Source organism: Lissotriton helveticus, chromosome 1_1 (assembly GCF_964261635.1).
Source record: "Lissotriton helveticus chromosome 1_1, aLisHel1.1, whole genome shotgun sequence".
NCBI lineage: Eukaryota > Metazoa > Chordata > Amphibia > Caudata > Salamandridae > Lissotriton > Lissotriton helveticus.
The window spans coordinates 1,468,318,035-1,468,331,739 of record NC_136057.1 but is presented as its reverse complement, the minus strand read 5'-3'; the positions used below and the strand labels follow the sequence as shown (position 1 = coordinate 1,468,331,739).

The 13,705-nt window shown below is 42.9% G+C and overlaps 1 protein-coding gene across 1 annotated transcript in view; it reads left to right on the top strand.

Moving 5' to 3' along the window:
* ESYT1 (extended synaptotagmin 1) overlaps positions 1-13,705 on the top strand; it is a 433,655-nt gene that overhangs the window by 318,140 nt on the left and 101,810 nt on the right. Inside the window, exon 23 of the mRNA XM_078686263.1 lies at positions 5,607-5,678. Coding sequence (XP_078542389.1) covers positions 5,607-5,678 — 72 coding nt within the window. The remainder of the gene's footprint in view (positions 1-5,606; positions 5,679-13,705) is intronic.

Here is a 13,705-nt window from a genome sequence, read left to right as displayed (position 1 = left end):
TTTGCATCTTTCATAGATATTTTTCTTTTTTTTATGCATATATACTTTTTTAATCTATTACTATTCTTTGTTTTTGTAAATAGTTTCGGACTGCCTGAGTAGGTGTTGCAGATTCCCAATAGTCCACAGAACATAGGACAAGTACCACTGAAATATACCATACCCTATGGTGTAATCAGCATCTCTCTCTAACTTAGAACAGTTACCTCTTAGAAACATTGTTGCAATGCATACTAAAAGGCAGGTTCTTTCAAGGTCGTGTGTTTTGTCTGACTTCCTTGAGCATCAAATCCAACTAATGATAACTATTAGATGGATTTATTAATGTATTAGCTTTTCATCTTGCGAATACAAGAGGCCAACACGTGCTTCGCAACTCCTATATGGATAAATGTAGCAAAATCTGTGCCAAATTTAATTGCTTATACATGTGCTTGTATGCAAAAAAAAGTGTTCACTTATTAGACAAGGTATTCTTCTTGGTTCTGTGTATAGCAAATATCTGTTAGTCATAAGAGATCAAATAGAAAACCATATGTTGTCACCATTCATCAACAACTGTCATGAAAACCATATAGCTCTGTTAGAATTCTACATCAAAGGGACGTGATACGTTATATACTGTTGCAATACATATTTGCATGCCCTTGTTTTACAGGGCGGCTCCTGTAGCTTCTCCACAGTTCCTACAAAATCAGACTCTGCCTAATGTAAAATATTCTGGCATCATCCTGGCGTGATATGTGCTGCGTAACAGTACACATAAAAACATAAACAGATCTCATGTTTTTTCAGTAGTCAAAGTTCATAAGTGATAACTTTCTCATGAAAGCATAGTCAGTCTGACATTTATGTTTTGCTGTTCCATAGTTTCTTAGAGTTGTGCTGCTGATATTGCTTCATTTTTGAAGCATACTGAAATCTTGCTAAATTAGGTCTCAAATATCTACTGTGGGTTTATTTGACGGCTTTGTCTAATTTTGTGTAGAAATTAAATGATTGCCCTAAGATTGGTCTCTGTGGTTTCCAAGTTTTTAAAGTGGTTCCTGGCTGAATAACCACCAGTTCCTTAAGTTCTGTTTTCACTGTTTCCAATGTCTTAAAAAAGTCTCCACAGGATGTTACACACAGGTGGTTCTCAAAATATTTGTTACTACTATTTGGAATCCTAACACCAGATGCAGACGCTTGTACGCATGCATGTTCTATCCCTGCTACCTCACTGTTGTTACAGATTATTATATTCTCTTGATATTGGGTTTCTCTGCATCTTATTTGTGTGTGGTTGTCAGTATGCGAGGAAATCGGTGCGTACTTTCTGACGTAATTTTGTTTACTGTCCTTCAATTCAAAGGAAAGTGAAGAAAGTGCAAAGAAGAATGTGAGATCATGGATTCTGACAGTCTCTAGGAGCGAGAAAGAGTCACTAGATTTGGGGCCTGCTGATGGAGGAGAGTGGGTGATCAGGGTAGAGTCCTATGTTGGAGAAGGAGGGCAGGAGAAACTGACATGAGATTGTGGAGTGCTAGAAGAGTCACAGTGCAGGGAGCTTGGTTATTGAGAACTGCACAGAGATAAGTGGAAAGATTCACAGATAGAATTAGAATACCAATTGAGGGGCCTAAAGAGCCATAGGAAATGTGGAGAATAGCATGAGGAAGGGTATTGACAGTGTGGAAGGCAAGGTTTGGAACAGTAGAGTGAGTTTCGGTGATACTAAGTGGGGAATTGCAGCAAGCACCCAGAAAAATAACAAGCATTTGCAATGCAATAGGTCTCGCATTAGGAAAGTTTGAGCTATTGGTCTTGTAAATGACAATTTTTTTTATTTATGTGTTAGTTTTGAAAATAGCTAAATTAATAGCTTTGTCATTTATAATGCCAATAGTTATATCTTTCGCAAATGTGACACCTATAGCATTTGTAATGCAACATGTTTTGTATTTACGTGACTTAGCTGTATTAATATTACAAATTACAATGGCTTTTAATTTTTTTAAAATAATTAATACTTAAATAAAAGGGATTTTAATTTATAATGGCAATAGCTTAAACTTTTGTAAATAACTTTTGTGAAGATGATGTTCAGTGTATTTTATTGTGACGAAAATCCAAGAACAGAAGTGAAATATTAACATCTTTTTGTGACATTTGTAATAAAGTTTGAAACATTGAGAGAACATATTTGAACCAGTTGTTGTTGAATGGTTGCGCAGATTGATGCTGGGGTGGAAATGTACTATAAAAACACGCTCAGAGCATGCCATAATATAACACACTTTGTGATGTGCAGTAGTGTAGGTGTGCTGCGTGTCTGCTTGCGGTTGCATGTGTGTGTTGCAGCATAGATAAACAGCAACGGTTGCTGTTTATCTATGGAATCATATGTCTGTATTTTGTGTTTTCTCTGTGTCTCCGTTTGTTGTCTGTGCGTGAGTGCTTTTGTGCTTGTGTGCACGTTATGTCAATTGTTACATGTATCTGTCTGTCTTTGCTTTATTTTTTTTATATCTGTACATGTCTGAATTAGCTCATATGTGCGTGAGTGCTTGTGCCATATATGTAACAGTAATGAATGTAACTGCATGAACTGTGCATGGTGTGGGTTGCATGTTAGCATCTGTATGACTGTATGTATTTATAATTGCCTGTGTGTGACAAGTCGTTGTGTGTGCATGCATTTTACTTGTCTGTGTGTGTCGGTGAATTTGTGTTTAAAGATTTGTGGCTTTGAGTTCCTGCCATGTTTAGAGCAAACCGCAATGATAGAGAAAGAGCGGGAGTGGGGGCTGGAGGAGGTGGACAGGTTGGGGGCAGAGAGGCGTTGAGCGCGTGTGGGCGGTGGAATGAGCAAGAGAGAGAGTCAGAAAGGGAGAGGAGAGGAGAGGATGAGTGGGAGTCAGAGAGAGCTGGGGGAGGCAGGGGTGTGTGGGAGAGACGGAGAGCTAGAGAGAGCGAGGGGGAGGAGGGAATATATAATTTAGCTGCATTCATAAAACCCTATGCGGCTTGTACCAGCGCAGCACTATAAAAGTAACGGAATGATTGCAATTCTATGGTTCCTGAAAATAAGGGGGGAAATAATTGCCTGTGACGAAGGAAGCAGCGGTCTTTTCATTGGACGCGGTGAATAGGTGTCAGGGGCACGTCAGGCGCCACCCTGGGCAGCGGCACCTGGCGGAGAGGGGCGCGCGCGTGAGTGAGCGCCTTCAAGGCTGCACTTAAAGCGCGGCTTGGTGCTGGCTCTATTGAGAGGCGCCATTCCGGAAGCTTCCAGGGCCCGCAGTGGGGTGGCATTTCTTGCTAATGCTGCGTTGATTTAAAGCCTCGAGCACACGATTCACTGCTCACCTGTTCCCCAGCAGCCTGACGTGCACGAGCTCAGGACACATCCTAAAACACCCACCTGTTTACTCCGAACCACAGCGCAAGGCATCCCTGTACCCCAACATCCCAAATTACCAGGTTTCAGAAGACAACCCAATATGACATACACAGGGAAAGGTAAGGTAGGGTCAGAGGCCAGAGTTTAAAGACTAACTGGGATATGTAGCCCCGAACTGACATGCAAATACAAAATATATACCAGCGTCTATATGATAAGAGAACATAACAAGATACCTAAAAAGTCTCAAAAATGTAATGTGACAAGGTGACATACAAATTTATGTATGTGGATTCCCATCATTCACCACGCCTGGTGGTCAGCTTCATCATTTGGGTATCCTTTTGTATAGAAAGACAATCCAGCTCTCTTTGTATCAGAGCTTTCGAGTGTCAAAGGTATAATTACCAAGATGAGCAAGTTTAAATGTGTGGGAACAATTTTTACAGTGCAGTGCAATTAGTGGAGTGCAAAGTGCAAAAAAATTTCTGTAAAATTGGTGCGTGAGCAGACTGAAAACTTTATTAGTGTCAGTCACGATTAAGGATTAAAAACAACTCTAGGATCAGTTTTAACAAATAGCTGTCCTCAACAGAAGTGGTCGACATGTTTCAGCACTTAAAAGCCAAAGGTTCAGCCATGTGCTTTCATCAGGACCTCTAAAGATAATAAAGCTACTGCTGTTCACAACTCATTCAAAAAGGATATACTGTGAGTATAACATCTCACACTCCGGAATTCCTCGTAGTGTCAACAGATTTCTGAAAAATAAAAAGGCACACAACACAAATGATACTTGAACAAGAATATCTAGAACGTTCTCTAATTGTATGTGGCTATGAAGTTCTTATGCCATCACATTTATCCCCACTCAATGGGGCAACATTCCTTCTTACCGTAATAGTACAAAGGACAAAACCTCGCCCCACCTGGCAACAGCTCAGGATGTAGGAGGCACCGCTCTAAAAAGAAGAACACACCAAACTAAAAAATCATGTGGTGTCTCATTCTTTCACATGAACAACAGAGACAACTACCTCTAGTACGCGGTACAACAAAACCAACATGACATCAATACACACATTCTTATCTCATCATCGTTTAAAACAAAGGCGGCCCAATCGGGCTTGTAGAAATGTCTAAATATAGTATATGCACCTCAACATGTAGAGATTGTATGAGAAGGAGCTATTACTACTGAGTTTAGGATAATTAAGCTCTTTACATCGCATCGAGTTATAATGGTTGCCCAGTAGTAATAGCTCCTTCTCTGTCTGTGTGCGCGTGTCTGTGTGCGCGTGTCTGTATGTGTGTGTGTGTGTGTGTGTGTGCAGGAGGGGTGGGGGGGCGGCAGCGTGTGTATGTGTGCGCGCGCCTGTGTGTGTGTGTGTGCAGAGGGTGGGGGCTGGCTGTGTGTGTGTGCGCCGTGTTTGCATGCAAGCCAGGCGAAAGCAGGGGCTGTGTGTGCGTCTGCGCAAGCGCGTCTCAGAGGCGCGCTCCCGCGGTGAAAACTGAGAATGGAAAAGCGCGCGTCAGACTCGTGTCTACATTCCCAGATACGGGCAGCAATAGGTCTCGAGCAGACTCTGCTCGACCTAAAAAGGAGGAAAGCTTGCTCGCTGCAACCGGATGTGCACACCTTGTTATACTGCATCAAATTGAATACATGGAAATCAGCATTGAGTACATTATCAGGTTGGAGTTTTTCCTTTCCTGTCTGCACCTCTAAGTTCCACTGTATATGTGTGCTTGATGGATGTATGTCGTTACTACGCATGTATTTACAACGCATGACTTTACCACGCAGGTTTTACAACGCAAGTCGTTACAACGACTTGCGTTGGGGGGCGCTGGATAGTGAATAGTTTAATTTACTATTCCAACTCCAGTCCCAGTGGATAGTAGGGAAGGTTTTGGATAGTAAATGAAACTATTCCCTATCCTACAGCGCCCCCCAGCGCAAGTCGTTGTAACGACTTGCGTTGTAAAAGTTGCGTGGTAAAAGTTGCGTTGTAAACGTTGTTCACCGTGCTTGATTATCTGTCTATATCCTTAAGCCTCATTGTTTCTCTTTTTTGCCTTCATGCCATTTTAGACTGTTCTTCCACCGTCTTCTTTCCCTCTTATCCTCATTGTCCTACTTTCATCACAAACTCCTCACATGGTTTTATACAAGATTCAGTGTTTTATTCATTCCGTTTTTTATTTCATTTGCATACAGATGCGCAAGGAGAAGAAACCCCCAAGCCCATTTGCAGAGTTGTCTCTGATGAAGCAAAAATTCAAGACCAAGGTATGCTAATGACTTCTAATCCACGTCAGAGTGCAGGCATGTCATCTTATGACATCTACCTGATGATGTTTTAGTGTACAGCCGTGATCTGCACAAACAGTCTAGACTATAGAAAATTACCTGGGTTCCCTACTAGCTGTTGCCTTTGTTTAGAGGCAACAGCTAGTAGGGAACCCAGGTAATTTTCTACCTCAAACGGCTGGTGGTGGTGGATGTTGGAGTGGCTTGGCCCGAAATGCACTCTACTGTGGTCCTGCTCTGCTGAAGTGTTGAGTGTGAAAGGAGCTTGATTATGTTCGAGGCATATGAGCTGTAGAATTCATACTTTTGCATAGATCACCAGTAGATTATGTTCGAGGCATATGAGCTGCAGAATTCATACTTTTGCATAGATCGCCATCTGGTGTTGGGCTTGGATGATTGCAGTTTGGAACCGAAAAAATCTGCACCGAAAGGCGATGCCAACCAGGAAGAACTGTTCCAAGCAGATCCTATCAATCCGAAACAAAAGATTGCATGTGGACCCTAAAACAGGCCATTTTGTCAGTCTCCCCACAAACAAGAGGAAATTCGACACCTCACGCTCTCCTGAGGTGCCTGTGAAGAAAAGAGACTTTGCAACTTCACCCCTACAACCCTCTTCTCCTGTTCTTCCTACTAAGCCTTTATCTCCTGAAAGTCTCTTATACACTCTCCTAGACTGTCTCCACACTCCCCACCACCACAGGATGATGATGATGACCTAGGGGACGGGGGCGGACATAATGACCCTTTAGATAACCCTGATGATGACACTACTATAACACATGACACATGGGCAGATTACAATGATCCTGCAGATCCTCCAGACCTTCCCGATCCAGAGGCATACCCAACACGGCCATTTCCCCTGGATGACAACATAGGGTTTAGTCAGATTATTAATAGGGCTGCCCAATATCATGGAGTACAAATGGATTCAGATCCCATGGAGGAAGACTTCCTGGTAGATACTTTTGCCCAGTCACAAAGGACAATACAAACATTGCCCCTGCTCAAAGGTGTCATTAAACACGCACCAGACATCTTCATGGACCCTGTCAGGACCAGAATCCTCAATCCTCTCATTGATAAAAAATATAAACCCGCCCCAAATGATTCCACCTACATTAAAGGACAACTCCCTCTAGATTCTTTGGTAGTATCTAATGCAAGAAAATGTGCCAATTCTCAAACCTCCGGTGATGCTCCACCTCCAGACAAAGAGTCTAAACTACTAGACGCTTCAGGCAAACAAGTTGCCTCTCAAGCAGCTAATCACTGGAGGATAGCTAATGCACAAGCACTTCTTGCCAGGCATGATAGGGCTCACTATGATGAGCTTGAAAACCTAATTCAGCATTTGCCTGACCAATACAAGGCCAAAGCCCATGATTTGGTCCAGGAGGGCAAGTTAATTACAAATGCATCCATTAAATGTGCCCTCGATGCAGCAGACACCGCATCTAGATCTGTCAACACCAGTGGCTTACTATGCAGACATGCATAGTTGCTTATTTCTGGCTTTAAACAAGAAGTACAAACTACCTTCTTGAATCAGCTGTTCGACCAAGAACACCTGTTTCGCCCAGCTGTAGACACAGCTTTAGAAATAATGAAAAAAGACACGGACACTGCAAAATCTTTGGGAGCATTACAGACTACATGAACACGAGGCTCCTTTCGTCGCTCTTTTTATAGGGGCGCATCCAAAAACATCAGCGCAGACACTGCTTCCTCCTCTTACAAAAGCCCCACACAAACATCTCCCAACACAGGATATTTCAGAGGTGGGTACAGGGGAAATAATAACAAAGTAAGAGGCCGAGGTAACAACAATCGTACCTCTCCCACTACCAAACAATGACTTCCCTCTGCTTCCTCAAGGCCATTCCAATCCGGTCGGAGGAAGACTCTCACAGTTCCTACCTGCCTGGGACTCCATCACTACAGACAAGTGGGTAAGACAAATTATCCAGTATCGTTACTACCTGGACCTTACCGCAACTCCCCCCAACATACCGCCCAAACAGCGTCCCATGTCCATGGAACATCTAACGCTCCTCAAACAGGAAGTTCTCTCACTGCTTCAAAAGCATGCAATAGAACCAGTTCCCCTCCAGCATCAAGGGATAGGGGTTTACTCCCTGTACTTTTTAATTCCAAAAAAGGATGGTACTCTCAGACCAATACTAGACCTCAGACCTCTCAATTTCTACACAGTCAGATCACTTTCACATGATCAATCTTCAACAAATCCTTACACTACTTCAACAGGGTGACTTCCTTGCCACTGTAGATCTCAAGGACGCCTACTTTCATGTTCCTATACACCCTGCTCACAGGAAATATGTAAGGTTTACTGTGGACGGCCAACACTATCAATTTAAGGTTCTCCCATTCGGAGTACCAACAGCACCCAGGGTCTTCACAAAGTGTCTTGCTGTAGTAGCTGCACACTTGTGGAGACAACAGATTCATGGGTTTCCATACCTGAATGACTGGCTCATAAAAGCCAAGTCACACAGCCAGTGTGTTCACCACACTTACAAAACAATTTAGCTGCTCCACGACCTGGGGTTTACAATAAACCTCACCAAGTCCCCATCTACAGCCCTCCTACCTACATCAGTATCTAGGGGCCACAATAGACACTTCCAAAGCTCTTGCATGCCCCAAACCAGCCAGGATAGCCAGTATGCAGACCCTCATCACAAAATTCCAACCCCAACACTCCCTACCAGCTCGAGTGTTTATGCAGCTCATAGGAATGATGGCCTCTTGCATTTTCATAGTACCTCATGCAAGACTTCAGATGCGCCCTTTACAGGAATGCTTAGCACTACTGTGGAACCATGCTCAAGGCCAGCTTTCAGATCTGGTGTTAGTGTACAGCCACACACATCGCTCTCTGCAGGCGTGGAACACACAAAACCTTTCCAAAGGGTGGCCGTTCCTAGACCCACTTCCACAAATAGTTCTAACAGCGGACGCATCACTCACCAGCTGGGGAGCCCATCTCGTAAACCACACAATTCTGGGCAGGTGGACCACTCAACAAAAAATGCTCCACATCAATCACCTAGAATTACTGGCAATTTTTCTAGCATTAAAATCATTCCAACTACATCAACAAGACTGTCCTTGTCCGCATGGACAATATGACAGCAATGTATTATACATATACAAAAAAAGGGGGGGGGGTCCAAGGGAATATTTACCGACCACACTTGTTATCATCCCTAACTACTTATCAATACCAACAATGGATAACAAAGGGTCTAGACAAATTGTAAATTGGCTGTGTGCATAAAGGAAACACCCAACAAGTCCACCGAAAGTGTGTCACCATTGGATGAGTGTTCCCATCAGATCACCGACCTGTACCGCCCTGCATCATTTGGGGATCCTTCACCCGAAGGAAGGTGGTTTTACCCACTGTGGACTGGATAGATGCAGCCCACTTATGATGGAAATATGACAAAAGTGCATATAAAATGTTTATGGTATCAGGAGGTAAGCTGAAAAGCAGTGCATGTGTAAATAATACGTGATAAAGTGCAAAAATGTGCTTAAAATTGAGTGGTGGAAATGGAAAAACAATGTTAATATGATCCTATCCACTCTCAAATGGTTAAAATCAGAGCATAGTAGCGTCAACAAATAGCTACTAATGTTGTGATGTGGTCGACATGTTTCTGCAGTTCTTATGAAGCCTCGAGGTCTTCTGCTGCTTCCTCAGGACCTTACTAAATGCTACTGCATATCGTGAAATAACGTGTTTAAAGAAAATTCTTAAATATCACCTGGGATTCGCCTGATGAGGTAATCCGCGGATCGCCCAGTATCAGCAGGTAGATATAAGAAAAAGAAAAAAGTACACAAAATACACACAGTAAGTTACAACATATGGCACTATCTTGATAGTATCAATACATCGCCAATACAATTTATCGGTCGAGGATTCTATTCTAGTAATCCAAAAACTGCCATCATATTATTTAGGCGAAATCATTGCATCACTCACCTATATTTTATGGAATGCACTCTCCACCTCACCTGGCTACAGCTCAGGTAAAACGGAGCACCGCTCTATAAAAATATAAGGGGGGTAAGTCAGGGAAGGATTTTACAAGCTGCATACATCATTAATGGCAGACATAGTTTGTATGGTGTCTGCTGCTGTTAACCAACTCAGTTGTATATAAATTAAAAATTAAAAAGGCTAGGTGACGTAAGATAGGGGTGCTATCTCCTTCTTGTCTGTTCGTAAGGCTCAAGTTAACCAGCAGCCGAATACCGACAAGGCGTGTTTAAAACAAACCGCCGAGTTTTTTACATGGTAAATGGTCGGTACGCAACCTTGCCTCGCTCTTGCCAAACATACCCACTCAGTTTAACAAATCAGCTGTCACCGCATATTTGTAGATTACACATAATCTATGCTGTGCTTGTCTCCGGATAGGAGTTACCACGCTATAGTAGATGGTTAAGTGATCTGCGGCGCACAGAGCCGTAGCTATTGGATAATTGAGTTCTGAGTAATGAACTCGTCCCCGGGTAAGAGTTACCGCGCTGCACTCCAAGATGCCATAGCCTGTAAGCAGATGGTGTAGGCGCTTACCTGTCCGTCGGTACTCCGGACGTCCGTCTAGGCTGTCTGGAGGGAGGTACCGAACCGGGCAGGAAGCCGCCATTCATAACGCCTACAACGTGAGATGTGTGTCACGTAATCACGTGACCTACGTCATGACGTCCCGAGTTTCTGGGAGTTGTAGTTGTCTCATCCCGTAGCCGAGCATGGTCGATTAGCCAAACGGGTTGAAGTCATGTCGGCAGTGTTACGATCAAATAATCTCTCAATTTAGGCATTGGTGGTAATAACAATTTATGTTCACACCACTATTCACAATTGCGAGGGTATCGTGTCACGTGTTCCCGCGGACCACGCCCCACTTCAAAAGTATCTGGGAATTGGAGTTCGCTTTCTGTTAGAAGCGTTATGGATACGATGTTCGAATCTCTCCTAGAGTAGAGACATTATCGTAATATGGAAATTGTTATGGGCAGTTGTAAAAGCCAAATTAATATTAGAGGCTACGCAAAAAGTAAAGGTATCACTAGTGGCTGATCTTTGTTTGTTAAACATAGATAACTTAATATGAAAAGGTACAAATAAACCTCATGTAACTCTGTCACTATCAACCGTTAGTAAGGACCCAAGGGTTGTGGTCAATTAATTATAAATAATAATCAAGTGTCACCATGTGACCATAGTGACATCCCTGTATATCGGGCACTCCTTTGGTTCTCGTGGAAATGAGACTCCAAATATAGTTCAAGAAATGAATTTTAATCATTCATCTTGAGTTTAGATCATGCAAATTTTCAAATTTTCATATGAGTAAAAATGCATCCAAAGAAATTTATCCAAATGCTCCAATGCATTTCGGGCATTACCAGCCCTTCATCGGGGAGCCTCTGTAATTAAACCAGACATAGCTATCAGAACAAGATTAAAATGAGCTGAAACGTAAAGACTAATTGTTAGCGTGTGAATCATGCGAGTGGTTGGTGAAATAAAGACATGCAAATCTGCTGCTGAAACGGGTGACTTAGTGCTTATATACAAACGTCGTTCGGCGACCAACTGTGTCTTTTTATTATGTGTTTGATTTGGTTCGACTGTACACCAAAGGTGCTGACACAGGTCAATCGATCCGTTCTGGGTTTAGATGGTAAAATTTCTAATAGACTGGCTCTGTTGTTATTTGAAGCTCTCTTCTTCGATTGCCGAATTAGTTTTTTGGGATACTCCTTTTCAAGTAGATCTTCTGTCAAGTGGTTAGCATGAAATTCTATTAGAAATTTTACCATCTAAACCCAGAACGGATCGATTGACCTGTGTCAGCACCTTTGGTGTACAGTCGAACCAAATCAAACACATAATAAAAAGACACTGGGGTATTCTAAACACAGGCACCGACACACTGCCTCCTCCTCTCTTTGCCTTTAAGAGAGGCCAAAATCTGAAGGACAAATTGGTCCATACACGGCCGAAAAATGAAATTCCCCGAGCCGTTGGCACTTTATGGGATATGCCCGCGGTTACAGGCCATCACCCTTGTGGCCAATGTGCCGCCTGTCCCCAAACATCAAGATCAGTGACTATTGACATCGGCACAGACCGACCATGGGAGCAACGCAGGTTCACCAATTGTAATAGTATGAACCTTATTTATTTGATCACCTGCCCATGTAACAAAAGGTATGTGGGGATGACGACCCGCAAGGTCAAGTTGCGCATCTCAGAACACAAGAGCTCGATACGGTGTGGTAGACAAGCCACAAGACTAACAAATCACTTTATTCAGTACAACATCTTCCAACGGATCTGCGTTGGACCGTACTTGAGCAACCTATGATTTCATCGCAGATAACAGACATCAACACCTTCCTCTTCAAACGAGAACAAAAATGGGTGTATAGATTACAGACAGATAAGATGGGACTTAACGAAGATATCCCATGGATGACACTATAAGAAGTTTAGGTCCACTTTGGGGCATTGTTAGGTCCATAACATCACTAAATATGCCATGAGATCTTCGCCCATGATAAGTGAGGATACCATCACAACAAGAAGATTGAACTGCTCTCATTATGACTCTTGACACACTCTTATATGTGTGTGTTTATAATTAATTGACCACAACCCTTGGGTCCTTACTAACGGTTGATAGTGACAGAGTTACATGAGGTTTATTTGTACCTTTTCATATTAAGTTATCTATGTTTAACAAACAGAGATCAGCCACTAGTGATACCTTTACTTTTTGCGTAGCCTCTAATATTAATTTGGTTTTTACAACTGCCCATAACAATTTCCATATTACGATAATGTCTCTACTCTAGGAGAGATTCGAACATCGTATCCATAACGCTTCTAACAGAAAACGAACTCCAATTCCCAGATACTTTTGAAGTGGGGCGTGGTCCGCGGGAACACGTGACACGATACCCTCGCAATTGTGAATAGTGGTGTGAACATAAATTGTTATTACCACCAATGCCTAAATTGAGAGATTATTTGATCGTAACACTGCCAACATGACTTCAACCCGTTTGGCTAATCGACCATGCTCGGCTACGGGATGAGACAACTACAACTCCCAGAAACTCGGGACGTCATGACGTAGGTCACGTGATTACGTGACACACATCTCACGTTGTAGGCGTTATGAATGGCGGCTTCCTGCCCGGTTCGGTACCTCCCTCCAGACAGCCTAGACGGACGTCCGGAGTACCGACGGACAGGTAAGCGCCTACACCATCTGCTTACAGGCTATGGCATCTTGGAGTGCAGCGCGGTAACTCTTACCCGGGGACGAGTTCATTATTCAGAACTCAATTATCCAATAGCTACGGCTCTGTGCGCCGCAGATCACTTAACCATCTACTATAGCGTGGTAACTCCTATCCGGAGACAAGCACAGCATAGATTATGTGTAATCTACAAATATGCGGTGACAGCTGATTTGTTAAACTGAGTGGGTATGTTTGGCAAGAGCGAGGCAAGGTTGCGTACCGACCATTTACCATGTAAAAAACTCGGCGGTTTGTTTTAAACACGCCTTGTCGGTATTCGGCTGCTGGTTAACTTGAGCCTTACGAACAGACAAGAAGGAGATAGCACCCCTATCTTACGTCACCTAGCCTTTTTAATTTTTAATTTATATACAACTGAGTTGGTTAACAGCAGCAGACACCATACAAACTATGTCTGCCATTAATGATGTATGCAGCTTGTAAAATCCTTCCCTGACTTACCCCCCTTATATTTTTATAGAGCGGTGCTCCGTTTTACCTGAGCTGTAGCCAGGTGAGGTGGAGAGTGCATTCCCTAAAATATAGGTGAGTGATGCAATGATTTCGCCTAAATAATATGATGGCAGTTTTTGGATTACTAGAATAGAATCCTCGACCGATAAATTGTATTGGCGATGTAT